The sequence below is a fragment of the Macrobrachium rosenbergii genome, chromosome 14 (assembly GCF_040412425.1).
Source record: "Macrobrachium rosenbergii isolate ZJJX-2024 chromosome 14, ASM4041242v1, whole genome shotgun sequence".
Lineage (NCBI taxonomy): Eukaryota > Metazoa > Arthropoda > Malacostraca > Decapoda > Palaemonidae > Macrobrachium > Macrobrachium rosenbergii.
The window spans coordinates 17,680,303-17,693,027 of NC_089754.1; the positions used below are offsets into that span (position 1 = coordinate 17,680,303).

General features: G+C 35.8%; 1 protein-coding gene and 1 long non-coding RNA gene across 2 annotated transcripts in view; one reads left to right on the forward strand and one right to left on the reverse strand.

Moving 5' to 3' along the window:
• LOC136845570 (uncharacterized) overlaps positions 1-2,938 on the reverse strand; it is a 27,406-nt gene extending 24,468 nt beyond the window's left edge. The window contains exons 1-2 of the long non-coding RNA XR_010855186.1: positions 2,718-2,938; positions 329-445 (exon numbers count right to left, since the gene is read on the reverse strand). This is a non-coding gene — a long non-coding RNA (uncharacterized lncRNA). The remainder of the gene's footprint in view (positions 1-328; positions 446-2,717) is intronic.
• Positions 2,939-3,217: 279 nt separating this feature from the next.
• LOC136845497 (dynein assembly factor with WD repeat domains 1-like) lies at positions 3,218-12,725 on the forward strand. The gene is made up of 10 exons (XM_067115673.1): positions 3,218-3,231; positions 5,689-5,790; positions 6,950-7,150; positions 7,246-7,368; positions 7,921-8,108; positions 8,966-9,095; positions 9,788-9,947; positions 10,129-10,263; positions 12,085-12,177; positions 12,571-12,725. The coding sequence occupies exons 1-10, from the start codon at positions 3,218-3,220 to the stop codon at positions 12,703-12,705; spliced, it is 1,281 nt and encodes a 426-aa protein (XP_066971774.1). The 3' UTR covers positions 12,706-12,725.

Sequence of the window (12,725 nt, forward strand, 5' to 3'; positions counted from 1 at the left end):
ATACACTAATGAATGGGACAGTCAGCACAGTAATACCCGGAAAAAAGGGACATCACTGTGGCTCTCGGTTTATAGTTAAAAACAAGGGCGCATCCTAACCTAAGCTTCTACAACCTAGCCCAATTCACGGTACCAAATCTTTCCTGACTGGGCTTTGCCTCCATGGACCCCACCCATCTACCCATGACCTAGGGATATGTAAATTAGACTGAAATATTGTACAGATGCATACTAACAGGTCAAACCTGACTGGCGGGAGTTTAGTAACTCTAACCTAGGCAAACCTATGAATCAAAAATCAGAGACAATACATGCTTACCATACACACCTCGGTTATTTGCCGTCCTCTTCATCACTATCCTCAAATAGAATAAGTGACCCTTGGCCGCATACCACAATCTTCCAAACTCCTACGACTGTAATTCCCCACTGTGGTTCACTAATCCTATTGGACAAAGAGGGATTGGATGGGGTTAACCTAAAATTTCCGAAGAAAGCAAAGTCAACTTCATTAAACTTACACCAAAAGCTTCAAGAAAAAATATAATTTCCATTTAAAATTACCTTAATTCCTGTGTAAATGTCATTTTCAGCACCTAAACACCATTCATATACACCATTCTTTTCTGAATACAAGAGTTTTAAACTCAGGACACTCGGAACACTCCACAAAATTTTTAAAACTATCATTCTATTTAAATACCAGTCCTCGGTATTGTAGTTTTTGCATTGTAATTAAATTTCCTTAATATGCTTATCCTAATATTAAAAACTATGCTGAAATCTATATAAAATTTACTGTTACCAAGATATTTACCAAGGAATGTTGTCGACCGCTCATTATTAACTTCGGTGTCACATTCCAACAATTACACAGGTGGGGCTCACAGTGGGATTCTATTTGCCCCGGTTTATTGTGGGCAAGGGTGGCTTACCTAACTGGAAAGATTTTTTACTTTTATCTAGAAATGAGGGTATGTGAGCAACTGTGAAACCCAATAGTTCTTTTGTTCTCAGTTTCACCAATTAGCCTAAGTGGGAATTTGGAACTCAGGCATTGCTTTAAAAACTTAACTTCAGTTTTTCATTCTGGCTCCCTTGGTGCAGATTTAACTTTTGTTCTTTGGATTGTTTTGGCTGACTTCAAATATTTTTTTTTTTTTAGTGCTACAGTAACAAATCATAAGTTTAAAGATACCAGAACCTTTATATCCTACAATTACTGGGGCCACAGGGCAAAACTGGTGTTTTTAGGTGTGAAAAATACAAGTGTGTAAAATGACAAATATTCTGGCAAATTTTCAAACCATAATTATATCATGGAGTTGAAAGTATGATTTTCTTATGATTTAATGTGTTTTAAATGTTTATGGCGTTCATTTTGATAGAAAATTAGCAAATGGCCTAGTTTTTGAGACAATTGGCCCCTCTTATACACTGTAGTCATGGGGGACCTCATTGGGAAACGGTTTTTTGGGTGAGTAAAAGACAAATGCAAGAAATATAAGGATGTATTTTTACAACCCTACAATGCTTCTCTAAGTTATGATTGTGATTATGGCAAGGTTTATTGAAAGTTTGTAAAATGACATCGCGCACTGGGTAAGTAAGGACCAGGTTGGGGGAGGGAGTGGACCAACCCATCCAGATAAGGGGCTGGCACCCTATGTTAGGTTAGGTTTGATCAAAACCTTATTCCTTGTTTACCACTTTAATATACAGTACCCTAGGTTGGGTTAGGTGGGAAGACTTCACCCCTGACCAGGTAAGGATCCAGAGCCGCAAATTAGGTGGCAACCCCATTTTTGTTTTATTCAACGTGCCCTAGGTAAGGTTAGGTTATATATGTCCATGTATTTTACTCGTTTTGAGTTTTCCCCTTCCCAAAAACCATCCTTTCCCACTATGGTCACCCAATACTGTAGGATATAAGAGGAGGGAAGAGGTTCAATAATTCACATGCCAAAGAAAAGAACTCAGGAACGTTAAAAAAAAACATTAAAACATAGGTACGTTATTTTTAACTTCACAATCCAATAATGGTTAAAAGTAAAGTTTACCCAAAACACACAACCATAATTTTCTTATATATTAGCAATGTTGAATGCCACTAACGAGGCAACATTTTTGACTCAGTGGACTAGTTAATGCCCTTAACCGAATAAAACTACAATTTTACAAAGCCTAAAGTGTTTAGCTTAGAAGATTAAACATTAAAGGGATTATATCATCAGGTTATTCATTTAACGGTTACCTGTAGCCTAATTACAGCAAGGGTAGACATAGACAGCATATTTATCTGAATAAACTTTCAAAACTCCAACAGAATAATAACGGATAAATTTGTACTTTTATAACAGCCCCACTTACACGACGGCCTTGTTTAGTGCCAGTTATAAGAGCATGAACGTCGACACATACTAGCCTACACAGACTAAATATCCTCTCTACAGTAAATTTTCAATCAATTTTAGTATGTTTTTCGTATTAAGCATGGTTAGTTACTTAGTATTAATCTAAAGAATTCCGGCTGCGGCTTTGATATAGGCCTAACCTAAAAGAAAACTGTCGTGGGCTTGAATGAAGCAGGCACTAAACAAGACATTTTATTATACATTAAACATAAGCTACACCTTGGAAAAATAAAAAATAACGTACTTCACGAGCGATTAACTTCAAAAATTTCGAAATAGAATGACATTTACTCTTTAACTTACCTTGATACGGTTGCACCAAACGTCTGGTAATGCCGATCATAAGGGTGTCGCTTCTTGTAAGAAAAATACCAATAAACTCAAGTTTAAATTGGAACACACCACAATTAACTTGACCTTCAATAAATTACAAATATTTCACAGTTTAATGGTCACATACATGCATCTCTTAAAACTTGCCAAGTTAGCCATGGCGGAAAAAGAAAACTGCGGTGTGATACTCTCGACTCAAAGTCTGTCTGAACTCTGAAGTCTCATCACTAATGACTTGGTCTAGGACCAGGTCTAGGGGACAGTTGCCTAGTTTTTTTTTTTTTTTTTTTTTTTACTGTCTGTCTCGTGGTCGTTTGATCCGATACAGAATTATTTCTATTAGTAATGACTTAACCTTATCACCAGAACAGAGTAATGAATATATTAGGCTGGTACTGGAATAGACTATAGAGTTTTGGCCAAGGGCCAAGCACTGGGACCTATAAGGTCATTCAGCGCTTTAAAGGAAAATGAGAGTAGGCAGGTCTGAAAGGTGTGACAGGAGGAAAACCTCGCAGTTGCGGTATGAAATAATTGTTATGAGAGGGTGGATAGCTGATGGAAGAAAGATAGTATGAATGGAGGCACAGTAAAAGGAATGAAAGGGGTTGCAGCTAGGGGCCGAAGGGATGCTGCAAAGAATCTTTGGTAGGCTAATGCCTACAGTGCACCCCGTGAGGTGCACTGATGGCACACCCGCCTGCGGGGAAGGTAGGTTGGGTATTAAATAAATAAGAAAAAAACGTAGCTATAATATGCTCAAACTATTCTTTACCGATAAATTGAATCTTACTCGCATTTTTCAATTAAAAGTACACGTTCCATCTCATGGGAGATTATTTGCAACATTTTTATTGTATTCTAAGAGGATGTATTTGGTTTTGCTACCTATATAGCAAGGAGTAGTCAGGGGAAATCATTTGTTAATTTCTTATGAAGGTAAAGGATTATGCCGATTTTTTCTTTTTTACAAGTTACAAATATATGTGATGCAGGGTTTTTGAAGATTGGAAGATTGTCACGATTTAAAGAATTATTAAGGCAGTAAGATGGTACTGAAATTATATATATATATATATATATATATATATATATATATATATATATATATATATATATATATATAAATATATATATATATATATAATATAATTTATATATATATACATACATATATATACACATGTTTATATATATATATATATATATATATATATATATATATATATATATAATTTATATATATACACATATATATGTGTATACACATGTTGTATATATATATATATATGTATATATATATATATATATATATATGTGTGTGTGTGTGTGTGTGTGTGTGTACAGAATTAGGATATTTGCTGAATTTATTTAAATTCCTTGTTATCCTTACCATAAACTATTTGTAAAACATACCATAACTAACATAAACCTTGAGTAACTTACAATTTTGGTTAAATGAAGATTGGATTTTGTTCACTGACGAGATGGTCTGTGGAATTATTGAGGTCATATTTTGGTTGTGACATATCATTCATATCCCAGACCTAGTTGTTGAGCAGATGTTTGAAACTGTTTTTAATTTTCGAACTGATGGGAGAACTTATTTGCATTTTCGATTCTATCGTGTGTGTGTGTGTGTGTGTGTGTGTGTGTGTGTGTGTGTGTGTGTGTGTGTGTGTGTGTGTGTGTGTGGCTGCAGCACTTCACTGGTAACCTGATTTGCACCTGTAAACCGCCGAAAATAGACAGAAAATTAGCCCAGTTTATCATCATACTTTGCTGCTTTGATCTTCGATATAAATAAGGCTACCACGGCCTCACACACATACACAAATTAGCTAACAATGATATTGGCCATACAGTTTCTCAATAAATCATGTTAACATCGAACTTTCTTTTAGGGAGTCTTGGTTATCAAAAACAACACATCCTGTATGGAATGTAATATATCATATTTCAACAAAATCTTGGCACTAAAGATAAGCCAGAAAAAAACAGTATTTTTGGAACTTGGAAATGTAATGCGTAAATCCAACTTTGCAGTTCTTTTGCTTTTCTTCTTGAGATGTTTCTTCTACTATGCTACCTGTAACTTAAGGCTGCAGAAAATACAATGTTAATTGTAGAATCTGCCAGAAAACTATTGGGGAAGGGAGAAATTTTAAGCTTGTCTGGCAAAGCCAAAAAGGACACTGCTTTGCAAGATGATTATGCCCATAATTTCTAGGTTGCCAAGTTAGTTCACAGTACATGGAATTGAGAGTTTTAGTTTTGGTAATGCCAAGTCTGGAGACCGAACCATAAGTTACTGTAATATGCTACATCGTGGAGAGGAGAGTTTTCACTGGGGCAGAGCTTGCGTCCAGAATCAACAGGGTCCCAGATGTTTAGATTTGTGGCTCTCACTGCAGAATTTGCAGCCGAGATATGCTGTTTCTCAGGCTGTGGAGCTGAAATAAAAAGGAAAAAGTTTTCTCCTCATTTATTAGCAATGGTACTAAGTTGTTAAGAATCAAGGTTCTCAAACTTTGTGGGAATTTGAACATAAATCATTTGAAATGATAAATTAAAACAGCATATGAGTTTAACAGTAATATAATAAGGCCGCTAGCGGTACAATCATTAGAACTCAAGTAATGACTGTATAAGATATTAGAAGCCATGTTGAAAGTTTTTTTTTATTCTGATGATTATGAAATGTTAATCTGTAATAAAACAGTTTTGCACTACAAGAGTTGAATGACTGAACGAGAGCTGTTCACGCCGATTTGTAGGATTGAGCAGCGTAATCATTATAACTAATACCAATTTTTATACTTCATAAAATCACACAAACCAATGAATGGGAGCTGTATTTAATCACCATATGCATATCAGATCATTGAAACCATCTGAAAATAAAACGAAAGTGATTTTATGGAATTTTTTTACGTAGTAGCCAGAATTGTATCTACTTTCATCCAGGTCTGACTTTCGAACTGGCAGACTCTCAAGGAACCTCCTGGAGACGGGACGTTGACCTCCTCGACCTGGGACCCAAGTAAGTAGGTGTTTTAGGCTTTTAACCATTTATGAGACTTGATTGGTGGAGTGATAGGGTTAAAATATAACATTCAGGTTATTTATTACTGCTGCAGCTTTACATAATACTCTTAGCTTATGAAAATTCTTCTGAATTATAGCTGTTACATCTATTGCACAGCTTTTATTAAAAAATATTAATTATGTGTTGCCATGGATGAACTATGATTCTCCTTTTCTGTTTGCTTCGTAGTTTCTTATTTTTAAATTGTCAGTTTAAAACTTTGTTTTAAAATTTAGTCTCTCAGTTGAAAAGGTACGTATATTCAGAAAATGTAAAGCAAGCATAAAATTACAACAAAATTGAACACTTAATTAGATGAAACATCATTAATCCTCTTCGAAGTGACTGTAAAAAGAACTGAGCATAAATACCTTCCTTTAAACATATTCAACCTATAAACTTTTCATGAATATTTGCTGAACGAAACTGGACTGCTGGAAGGGGCACTAGTTCGTGCTGGCATATGGCAAACTTAATCTAACAACTGCAACATACTGAACTGAGTGTAACCCTTACCTGTGCAAAAATCAGCAGATGTTACAGGGTCGTTCAGGATTAAAGACAAAATGGTTTCGTCATTGCTATCTCATGAATTTAGTGCCATCCTTTCCTATTTTTTTTTATGTTAAATGGTACCTGAATATCAACCTTATATTTGTTTTCTCAGAAAAATATCTAACCCTAGTAATGTCTCTTTTCTTTTTTAAACAGCACATTCCTATAAGACCATTTATAACCAGAGTAGCAAATTTCAAGCATGCCTCCTCCAAGAAAAATATAGTAACCATAGTATCAGCCAGTAAACACAGTCTTCCTTTATGTATGCAATCCTATAATGAATCGGTATCATTCTCTGCTCATATTTCACACAGAACCACTGCTCAATGATTAATACTTTATGGGGAAAATGTTTCACCATTTGGAAGTATTATATCTAACTGCTACCCATTTCTTCACCTAAGAATAAGTAAATAAGTAATTAGGGGATACTTTGTCGAAATGCTATTATTTGTTGTTCCTTAAATACTAAGAGACCTATTTCAAGTCATGGGAATCTAAGAACAAACTACAAATAAGTGGCACAAATGATGTCTAATTTATGGATGTACCTTAGGTCAGATGTCAAGGAAGTGGTGAACAGCGTCTTATCAAGAGAGGCCTGTGCTGCAGGCCAAAGGAACCGTGTGGAGCGACTTGTAGGTCGCCTGGTCCATGCGTTGCATGTCTCCACTGAACGCTCATACGTCAGCCACAGGAAAATCCGGGCCCACAGCCTCCCGCTCACCAACGTCGCGCTAAACAAAGATGCAACGTTGTAAGTTTTTATCAATGTTTGCATGGAATAATATAGATAATAATTCAAATCATATCTACAGAAAATAAACAGTAATTTATTTCCTATAATGGTAGATGTGCCACTGGGGGATATGATCGGCAGTGTCGACTTTGGCGTACGAGTGACGGACGCAATGTGGCAAAATTGGAGGGACATGAGGACGTTGTCTTTGATGTAACGTTTATTGGTAAACAAGAGTAAGTGTTAACGGATACTATCAATATATATATATATATATATATATATATATATATATATATATATATATATATATATATATATATATTATACACATATAATATATATGTGTGTTTACTTCCCTCTTTCTTACAATGACTAATCTAAGTTGTCATTTGTTTTTATATTTTTTGTCTATAAATTCTAACATCACTTGGAATTTTGTCTGCCATTAGTAATAGGTTTTTTAAAAGCTACCGTGAATATGTTGGGGTTAAGTTAGTGAACGCCTTTCATAAAGTTTGGAGTTTAATATCAGGATTTCTGGCCTGGTGGGACCGTTGCTGATTTAAAGATAGCTAATTACGCGATTGATGTAACCTTAAATCATCAGTCAAGTTCTTTGGTACTATATAACCTTTTTACTGCATTCGTCACAGAAAGAAAATGGCCATTCATAATAAAGCAAACGAATGCAGATATTTAACATAATGAGCCATAAACAAGAAAAAACAGTATGACGCGTCATGAAGAAGTAATACAATTTCTTTTCGTATAACTTCCGCCATCAGCGAACTGGTGGCGACTTGCAGCTTTGATGGCACCCTTCGTGCTTGGACCACAGACAATGGGAGTTGTGAGCTAGTCATGGTAGGTCACGAAGGCCCTGTAGCTACCATATCCCCTCTCCCAACTTCTAAGCAGTTCCTCTTTACTGGTGGCATGGATACCACCGCCAAGATATGGGATTTGCATATGGGTAAGTTCATGAATGTCTCTTAGTTGAGATCATACAATCATTTTTACTGTAAGCGTCCTATGACCTTCCCAACCTAACAAGTCATCTCTTTCAAATGCTAACTATCAATTAACTCAAAAAAGTTACTGAAAATTAATTATGAACATGTGTGTGTGTGCGAGAGAGAGAGAGAGAGAGAGAGAGAGAGAGAGAGAGAGAGAGAGAGAGAGAGGAGAGGAAGAATCTGCCTTAAGCCTTTCCAGTTTTATTCAGATATCTTTGTATTTCCATATAATACTAAACATGATATCAGTACATTTAATTGCACGTCATAAAATACAATTTTCTACAGAAAAACATTCACATCAAGAAAAACATTACACATGAATTCCTGAGCAATACAGAATAAATTAATAAATTTGCGTACAAAAATTTAGTTTTATGTCCCAACTACTCTTAACTAATCTCATGAAACTTGGTTTTATGTCCCAACTATTCTTAACTAATCTCATGAAACTTGGTTTTATGTCCCAACTACTCTTAACTAATCTCATGAAACTTGGTTTTATGTCCCAACTATTCTTAACTAATCTCATGAAACTTGGTTTTATGTCCTCTTAACTAATCTCATGAAACTTGGTTTTATGTCCCAACTATTCTTAACTAATCTCATGAAACTTGGTTTTATGTCCCAACTACTCTTAACTAATCTCATGAAACTTGTAAACCTGCAGTCAGGAAATCTGGTCATTCACATTTTACAAGTCAATTTGCCTTGTCGGCAAACAATCCTAAACTGACATTCACATATTAATAAAATGATAAATTCTATGGAAGGAATGATATATGCAATGTAGAAAGCTTTCATATGATTTTAGGAGAATGTATTACTTCCCTATCTGGACATCACGGAGCTGTCATAAAAGTTGGAGGAGACCGTGCAGGCCAGTTTCTTTATACGGCATCCTTTGATGGGACTGTAAGATTGTGGGATGTTCGGACTTATGAGTAAGTCGCTAATTTTTGCTCCGTTTTTATCTTTAATTTCATACCTCTCTCTCTCTCTCTCTCTCTCTCTCTCTCTCTCTCTCTCTCTCTCTCTCTCTCTCTCTCTCTCTCTATATATATATATATATATATATATATATATATATATATATATAGATATATATATATATATATTATATATAAGCACACAATACATATATAGATATGTATATGTGTGTGTGCATATGTACAATCAGCTAAATCTGATTCCTCGAAAACAGGGACACTATTTCCTTTCGTATATTTGATCTCTGTCTACAGCACTAAATGAATAAATACTGTAACAGGAAAGGATAAGATCCAAGCTTGAAATTACACCCTTAACTTGAGATTGGACGACCGCATTGTTTTTGCTTTATCTATGCCATTCACCTCTCTCGTATTTATTTTCATACTTTAATTATGAAGACTTTTCTTTCTAATACCTCATGGAGTCATTTACCCGGCGCTTTCCTGGCTGTTTCATCCTTCTTACCAAGATATCGGCTAAGTACATGCCTCCCACTCAACTTATTTTCTCCCTAAACATAGATTCTACATGATTGTTGGTAGTGATTAGAGGATACCTCGCTAGTTATTTAACTGATACATATAATACTGCAACAATGAGATATCTTAAATGTGATTAAATTTAGTAATATCCTCATCTCTAGGTCTATAAATGTTCTTGATGGCCATGAAGGAGAACTCAATGGTGCTGCTCTGAATTGGCGTGGTAACTACGTAGCTTCTTGGGCCACAGATGCCTCTGCGTTGATCTGGGACATACGGCAAACGGACCAACCAATCTTTACTCTGAGACATGATGCTGAGGTAAAAATGCAGAAAATTCTAAAAAATTACAATACCCATTTCTTTAAATATTTGCTGTACACAGAACATAGTGAAGTTGTCTTCTGTACTTTAGAACTGCACATTTTCAAAAGTGAAGGCAGATAGCTTCCACAGTATTTCACAATATGACAATGCTGTTACTCATAACTTTCAATTCCAGGTGGTGTCTGGATCTTGGGACAGATGTGGTCAGAGGCTAGTCACTGGTAGTGTTGACAGAAGAGCTCATGTTGTCAACCTGGGATCCCTAGCTCATACTCATTCATTTGAGGAACATTTTGGTGAAGTATCTAAGGTAAATGTCCTTAATCAATAGCACTTTCCAGAGTCCAAAATGTACCTCAGATGAGGTAACCAAGTAATTATGTATGTATGCCTGTCTTACAAGCCTCAAGTACACCTAAAACCTTAGTGGGTCTCAAAAAGGCATTTGAAAGAATACTAGAACAAGCAATTAGATGGTTATTATAAAAGAAAATTAGCCAAAAATACTCACTAAATGAGTAACGTGTATTGGAGAATCTCAGATGAATGTTGGTGTCTAACGAGGATCAGCAGGTTACTGTAAAATAACACAAAATATTTTAAGATGAATTTTGTCGTCCATCAAGACTGCCGAAGCTACAAAAATGCAGAGAGGAGCTGCTTTCTGTAGATGACCTAGTGTAAACAGCAGAATCTGAGGCAGAAGTCATAAAAATGTTTAAGATGGAGACTGGCCAACAAGGAGGATATTGATCTACATCTTCCTTGGCAGTCTCACTGAAAGTTGGGCAAGAATTTTGCAACTAACCAACAGCTCCTCCCAGTAATCGGTCTCAATGAAAGGAACAGAAAACGAGAGGGAACCAAAGCCTAACTGTAAAGACAAGGTCAGTAAACTGTATGAACACTATATGACAATGAAATTACGTCTAAAAGATTTTGTTGCTTTCAGAATAAAGCATTAAGAATATTAGGAATCAGATGGTGGGACAGACTTAGAAATTACACCCCAATGGAAATTATGTTAGTTCCATATGCAGGTGAAATAATGATGAAAAGGAGATGGAAGTGGCTCGAATAAGTCCCTTGCACAACCACTAGGAGAATAGCACATGATAGTATCAGATGGGTCTTGTGGACACCAGAAGAGCAGTAAGACCCAGACCTACTTAGTAATAACTTTAAGAATGGAGGCTAGAGATGAGTGGAGATTTGTGGAAGATAAACCATAGGAAAGACTAGTTTCAGATTTTCACAGATGCCTTTTGCGTCATGAGTGTTGGAGGCAATGGTGATGATGAATATTCCACAACACAGGAACCTGAAGTCCATGATATGAGTTGTGCTGGAGAAACAAAACTAGTCAAAATAATTGTTCTGGCATCCCTGATGTACAGAACAACCATGAAACCTTAAAAAAAAAATACGTCAACTTCACAAAAGAACAGACATTTTTACTTCAAGAACATTTGAGGAAAAACTTTGAAAGACTACCGACATGTTAGTGGGCGGTGCCCGGTCACTCTAGCTAGCCACCAATTAACCACCTTGTATTAAACTTCACCAACAGTGTCCAGATCGCGCTGTGAATACTCCTATATAAAAGGCCATGCTTTGTATTCTCATAGGAATAAAAAGATATAGAACACGGCATGGGATGCAAATATCTAAAATGGATACACGGTTAAAAAAATTGTTAATGCTGGATTTTAAAAACTTGACTGCTTTATGGGATATCTGGGCAATTCAACCTTTCTAAAAGAGCTAATACTCTCAGTACACAAATTTACAGAAACCAGTCAACTTATGTAACAATATCAAGGAAGTTGAACTCCTCTGATAATTTTCAAAATCAGTGAAGCAAAGAGAAGTATTCTTCAGAGATGCTGGTGACCTAATTCGTTAAATCAGCATATCACAACATGACTAAAGAATCAAAACAAATATTTAAAATTTGGCTGGCTGGATCTTTAGCGCCCTGAAAATGCTTCACTGAGATATTACGCTGCATGGTTTAACGAATAATCAATGCACAACCAGGTACTGAATTTTCCGCACAAAACATACACATGCTAACATTCACTAAGGTTAAAGTCACTAGCACATTATCTTGAATCTTTCATCATTGCAGGTGGCATTCAACGCAGCAGGCACACGGGTGATTACTACAGGCGAGGATGGTTACTTAAGGATCTGGGATGCTGAAGATGGGCACTTAATCCAGGTACAAAGCTTGAAGTTTTCGACAAAGAATTGCAAAAAAAAGGTTTATACTAAACAATTTTACTGGCATTATTTTGAAGGTTGAAATGTTCTGCTTACCTTCTTTACTAGAAGATCAAATGTGTGTTAATGTGTGTTATAAGAAACTTCCTAGGAGAGCGAAATTTATCAGGTCTTCGTGTATCTTAAGATTCTGACTAGCAGGCCATCCTTTGAATTGTGCAAATTCTCCTCACAGTAAGAATATTTACCTTTCACAGGTTGTCTGGAAGGTGGAGAAAATGAAGTTTTTTAGAACTCTTATATTCATAATGTAAATGAAAACTGCATACCTATAGCTTTCCTTTGATGTTAGAAGCTTTCACTAATTTAAACAAATTTATCTTTCTTACAGAGTGAACAGGGGCATGAGCTGGAAGTGTTTTCTATGGTAGTGAGTTATTCTGGGGATGTAATTGTCACTGGAAGCCGAGATAACACCTGTGCTATTTGGAAATATGACACACCTGAAGAAAACAAGCCGGAATGAAATGTCACAAGAAACTAATA